At 35.9% G+C, this 6,567-nt stretch overlaps 1 protein-coding gene across 1 annotated transcript; it reads right to left on the reverse strand.

Moving 5' to 3' along the window:
- Positions 1-104: 104 nt before the first annotated feature.
- LOC137811589 (hydroxyproline O-galactosyltransferase GALT2) lies at positions 105-6,225 on the reverse strand. Its single transcript, XM_068613382.2, has 7 exons — positions 4,736-6,225; positions 4,051-4,283; positions 3,396-3,686; positions 1,955-2,083; positions 1,652-1,825; positions 1,009-1,116; positions 105-899 (listed from the first exon to the last, which is right to left on the reverse strand). Exons 1-7 carry the CDS (start codon positions 5,640-5,642, stop codon positions 690-692), a joined length of 2,052 nt encoding a protein of 683 aa, XP_068469483.1. The 5' UTR covers positions 5,643-6,225; the 3' UTR covers positions 105-689.
- Between the last annotated feature and the right edge of the window lie 342 nt (positions 6,226-6,567).

Here is a 6,567-nt window from a genome sequence, read left to right on the forward strand (position 1 = left end):
TAATTCATTCCCAAATATTTGAATTGGAAATAAGAATTTAAGATAAAAGTAGACATAGAGAAGGACGAAATTAGTTTAATTTTAAAAACAAAAGGACTTGATGCTAAAAAAAACTAAGAATCAAATTTAATTTAAAAAATAAATATTTATTTAAAAATAAATCCTACATGGTATTAGGTACAACTTCTACCACTACACTTTCATTCATTGCTAAAAGCCCTCAGTAAACATAACTTAGCCATGAAATAAGGTACTCTCCCCTCCCCAAACAGTTTGTTTGGAATAGCAATAAGCAATTAAACTGTTGAATTGTACTATCACATAAGTGAATGACATCAGAGATCCTGCGATGGATGGTAGGTATGAAGCATAAAATACCCACAAAATTTAACCCTCATCCAGAAGTATGCACAAGTACCGAATGGAAATTTCTAAGACTACAGTGATTCACCCTTCACTCCTCTCCCAGACCAACCCCATAGTAGTGTATGATGCCTCTCAGTTCCTTTTATTCTTCTCTATGGGAAACATTTGTGCAAAATTCTATTTCTTGCAAATTGAATTTGTTATAACTTTTGTGGCCATCGTAGTTTCTTCAAATATTAACCTAGGTGGAGTAAGATGGGTTCAAGGGTATAAAGAATACAAAGATACAGTGACAAGTCAAAGAGGTAAAGTTGTACTTGTGGTCATCTGAAGTTGCAGCAACGAGCTCGACCTCTTGACAATTTGTCCCACAGACAGATCATCTGTCTTGGTGATTGGTAATGTGCAGTGAAGTAGCCATCCATGCATCCATACTGACAAAACTTCCAGTTGTGAGAGTACTGGACAGGTGCAACAGTATTGTTATATTTCTCAACCCACATTCCCATGCTTACATCCTCCATTTTAAACAGCTGCCATCAGAATATATTTCAGTCATCAATGATATTTATTGATGTGGCACTTGAAAGTGAGGGGGGAGGGGAGACTGCAAAGGTAAATGAAAATAGAAGGTTGACTAACCCTTAGGCTCCTATCCTTGTGTTGAGATAGGATGAAGGCAACAACATCACTGGAAATTACATATGCTGGCCCATTAGCATAAGGAGGATAAACTTCTTCTGGCCACTCCTGGAACAACAAAACACAAACCTCAGATAACAGAACAAGAAAGAACATTTTATAGCATTTCTTGCATTATCTGTACTTGTCCCAAATATTTTAGAGAAGCACAACAACTAAGCAAAAGAGAATTCAATATAAAAAAAATGTAAATAAAATTATGAAACGCTACTGCAAAAGTTCCAGTGAAAAGTAGAAGAGTGTAGTAGAGTAACACTGCCAACAGGTTCCAATCAAAGAATAGAAATAGCAAAATCATATTTATACTCCTATGCATATAACTCGTAACTAGTAGTAATCGTATTAGCCTGCCTTTTAGGGACCCCTATTTGGGTTAAAAAAGAAAAACATCACCCACACAAGTGTCATGAACAAGCCTCACTCTCACATATTAGAGGGTGTAATAGGATGCACGGGAAACTAAAACACTAATACCTGTATATACTATTTAACCTCCGAGGAGAGCTGGAAATTGATTGTTAAAATTAACAAACAAAAGAAATAAAGCATACAGAGCGCATGTATGTTGTCACTATCATAATACCTCATAAGTGACTGCCCATTTGCCATTTCTTAGAGGCCGATGTAAGAGATTGAGATTGCCCATATAAAGGGACTTTTCTGGGGCCACCTTCTCAATTTCCTTCAAGACAGTATCCACCCTAATAAATGTATCATCGTCACATTTCATAACATATGCAGCTGTCACATTCTGAATCTGCATAAATGAAAATTAACTTATATCCTCAAGAGATTGAAGAGTTGAAGCAGGTTAAAGCAATTGAAGGAAAGAATTAAAGGAATTGAAGGGGAGGCAGTTTTCAGTAGCTGAAAGAATTGAACTCACCCCATACTCGCAAATGGCTACAGTTTTAAGCACAACAAGCTCATAGCGATCCATAAAGGGCAAAATGACAATATCACCAAAGTAAGCAGCCTCCTTCTTTAGCACTGCATTCACTTCCGTCCTTGTATTCTATAATTGTTGTTTACAACAGGAACAAAAACAGAAAATTTAGCCACAGAATATCACTACTAAAAAGGAGAGAGACATGAAACAAAAATACACAATACCATCTAAGAATTCCAAACAAACCCAAAACTCAGATTTTCATATGTACACATTGATTGCACCTTTCAAGTATATAACAATAACTAATCGTGTACAAATTTTAACTAATGATGTTCTTTGCAGTAATTGCATTATATTTCAAACAGGCATTTCAGGATAGAAAATATCTTATGAAAATCCAAGATCTTGGTGTGTATTTGTGATTCTATCACTATGCCTAATGTAGAAAATCAGTGTAGACCACATGATCGTAAAGGCTCTATTACCACACCATGAACCAATTATCAAAAAAGGTTAGGTTGTTAGGAGTGTGGAAAGGCAAATGAATGATTAGTATATCAAACGCTACTACGTAAGATTTATGAATTAACCTAATACGTCAATCTTGTCTAATGCATTTGCAAGTGAATTATAGCAACACTATGCGCTGAAGATTGGAAGAGTAAAAGTTGTATTTGCAGACATATTCAAAAAGGATAGCCTCACGGAACTCAACCAAAATTAGCTTAGTCAATGTGATGGCTATCTTAACTCCTAAAAGTCTCTTACACCATTCACATAGCATGCTTAAGTCACACACCAAAGTCAATGGGTTCCATTGCCAATGGATTTTGCAAGACCAATGCATATAGGTAAGGAACTTTGGTCCTAAGTTTTTTTCTTTTTGCTTTCTAAGCTAAATTCAGTACTACATACCAAGTCAGGCTTTAATAGACCAAAACACATTTCATTGATTACTGTAAACATAAGTCATACCTTCCACTACCCAAATGTCAATAATAGCACTAAACTCCAAACATATGTATAATTAATATGCTTGGTAGGTTGGTTAAGTGAAAAAACCCATAGTAGAGCTCAAGCTTTCTTCTGATTTGTTTAATATATTTGAAAGATCACACACTTACCCAAGGAATGAATTTGATACCAGATATCTGAAACACCAATCCTGATGTGGTAACTCCAAATTCTATTTGCAATAGATAACCAATAAATGCTTGAATCTCAAACCAGATATTCTATCATTTCCCATCACGATTTAAACACAATTTTCCTTAGAACTTCCAAGAAATAATCCTAGGAAAGTTGTTTTTCCTTTGTACATGAAACTTTTACTGTACCCTATGACATTCTTGGTATCAGGTGTCTATTGTGCTCAAGTCGTTAGTGAATCACTATATGCTTCTATGCCAGATAAAAATAAAGATAAAAACCTTACCAGTGCCACAAAGAATCGTGCTACTACATCAGAAGACTGGATTGCAGCAGATTGCATCCATGTCTTTCTAACTGCCATGCGTTCTGCAAAGTGATTTGAAGCTGAAAGAACACCAATGAAAAGCATAATAGGATGTTTTGGTAAAGGTCTGGCTTTCCAGGTCTGTGACATTTCCAGTACCCTTTGAGGTGAGAAACTAGGATGGGAAGTTGGAAGAGAAGTAGCATAAATTGAATGAACATCCAGATCCCCTTTAACTGCCAATCCTGTAGCATCCTCAAGTGTAAATCCCTGGAGATAAAATAGAAAGAAAACATGAGACAGGAAAAACTGCTGACCACAGCAGCAGATTATAGAAAAATGGAAATAAATTCCAAGTATTCTCAAAGTTTAAGCTATGGGAGTCACCCTTCACGATGTATAACAGGAGCTATTACCATTAACACAAATTGTTGAGGGTAAACCAAAATTCTAAATCTACCATCATATATGCAAAACAAATTAACCAAAACTTTTTGAACTCACTAAAACAAATTAAAAACACATATCTCACCAGATTACGGTCATTAAGAAGTTAGATATGCAATTACACACCATCTAGATGTTTAGCACATTCATTAAATGAAAACACCTAATATTATCTCAAGAAACTTACAGTCCGATATGGAAATGAAGTTACATGGCGACCCCCAATATTAATATGGTATCCATCAACACCGGCACGCAGTGTAAGGACAAACATTCTGCCCTCTATTAAAGGGAATGGCCAGGTCATTTCTGGTTTTTGCTCACGCCCAATAAACCGCTTAAACCATGATGTTGTCTTGGACTCTTTAGAGTCTATAATGTCATTCCGCATCCATTTCTCACACCGTCTGTATCCATCAACTGCCAAATAAAATAATAAAAAATTACAAGAATACAAACAGATATAATTTATACATCACCAGACTCACACAATAAACAACTGGAATATCATTAAATGTGAAACAAAAATATTCATAAGACTACTAAAAATTGAAAGATATAAGACGCTATTTCTATGTTCATGCATATGAGCAGTATAACATATAACTGCAATAACCATTACATGTTTTAAGTTTTACAGCTTTATTAAAATACACCAATCGGGAAGGTAAAAATTATTGCTCTGTTAAACACGTAATAACCAAGTAGTAAGGTGCGCCTATTTTCATTATTTGTTCGGTTTTTCTTATTCCACATTTACAATCATATCAAATGCTTTTTATTTTAAATAATGACAGTGGGGGTACTCAATTCTGCAATACTTTTTTGTTCTCTAAATAACATGCTTCAATATGAAATATGATATATCATACCAAGCATTTCTTCTTCATCCCCAGATGGCAGACCGTCACATCTTTGAGAGGCTCCCCAGTGCATTCTGTAACAGGTATTATGCTCAATTACCGGTCGTTTGCTCCAATCTCCCCTTATTCGAGGATTCAAGTGGAGGATCTTTGGAGGATCCTCCCCATCCACTGACTTAAGCCCCTGCAATTCAACCATGAATTGTGAAACTGAAACCAGCCCTCCACCTTTATTTTTCTTGGAAAGCTGGGGAACATACTCCTTGTGAGCATAATGAGGTGTCCCAACCACAGTGATTGAAGAACCAGCTGCAAGCCCACAGGGAAGAAACATTAAATTATCTCCTTTCATCAACTCATCCCCACTCATGGACACCCAAGAAGGGCATGACTCAGGCTTTCCATCAAGGATAGAGCTCTTTACCGGCTCCTTCTCATCAACCTTATCTACTTCCTTCCAAGCCTTCAACCCCAATATCCATGCCTCCTCCTCCATCTTCTCAAGCACAGACAAATCGTTGGTCCTCTTAAATTCCCGCATTATCTTCCCAGTTATCCTACCATACCGAGAGGGAATCTGCATCGGAGACTCCGGAAGACGCTCTTCCTCCTTTTTTGGCTCCGTGTTTGGCCTCAAGGGAGCATCCTGGTCCCCATTATCTTCCAATCTCCTGTGAAATGCATCTCTATAAACAGAACTCACAATAGACTTGCTCAAATCTGAATCTTCAGAGTCCCAAACAGCTGCCCCCTCCAACCTATTATAACTCTCATCCCCACTTAACGTTGACACGATTCTTAAAAACTGTGGAAATTTACACGACACAAACAACAAGTACAACACCCCAATGCCAAACAAAAAGTGAGACAGTCTAAACCTCCGCGGGTTAGGAGGATCACTTTTCGATTTCTTCATCTCCAACAACCACACTCTCTACAAACACAACAACAATCTCCTCTCCCCACAAGACCAAATTTGGAAGGCAAACCCACATTCAAATTCTCAACAAAAATGTAAAGGTCCTACATCAGGCAACGGAGCTAGACATTTTCACCGGAATCAGAAGAATCAAACCTCAGCGATGCGGGAGAGATCGAGCTTCGGAAATCAACCAATGTAACAAGGAATCAACGAATTGGGAAGAAACCCGTTTCAATTGGACCCGGAGAACCATTAAAGCTTCAAGCTTTAGACAGAACTCCGTGAAAAACTCGATCTCCACCCTGAACCCTAATGCACTACCCTGTAACGTGAATGGCTATGAGCCTGGAAATGAACGCTGTAATGATGACATTTGAAAACGAAGGGGAGGGGACCCAGAATTTAAAATAATAGTAACAATAACAATAATAATAATAACAATAAATAAAATAAAAGAAGAATAAATCACTGAAAAAACAGAAGTCACTTTATTTTATTATTTTCTTATTTCTTATAGCCAAATTCCCGATACTAAATGTGATACCTTTTTAATGTCCAGATTTCATTGGTAAGGAGCATTTCGAATTTTGTCTACTGCAGTTAGTTAATACCATGGACAACAAATATTAATACTCACATAAATAATCCTATGATAGGATATTTTATAGTTTAAATTTCTAGAAGTGATTACTTTCACGTTAGGTAATAATCTCAAATAAATTATTTTATTTTTACTGCAGTTTCGTTAAAAACTAATCACCTTATTTATAATTTTGTACTTTTCACAAAATAAATTTATATTAATATATTTGTTGAGTATGGATAAAAACATTTGATAATATATAAGTGAGGATAAATATTATTTTATAAATCAATTTTATTAGATTAAATTAAATTTAAAATTTATTTTTTAATAATT

This window comes from Phaseolus vulgaris, chromosome 2 (assembly GCF_051622355.1).
Source record: "Phaseolus vulgaris cultivar YP4 chromosome 2, ASM5162235v1, whole genome shotgun sequence".
Lineage (NCBI taxonomy): Eukaryota > Viridiplantae > Streptophyta > Magnoliopsida > Fabales > Fabaceae > Phaseolus > Phaseolus vulgaris.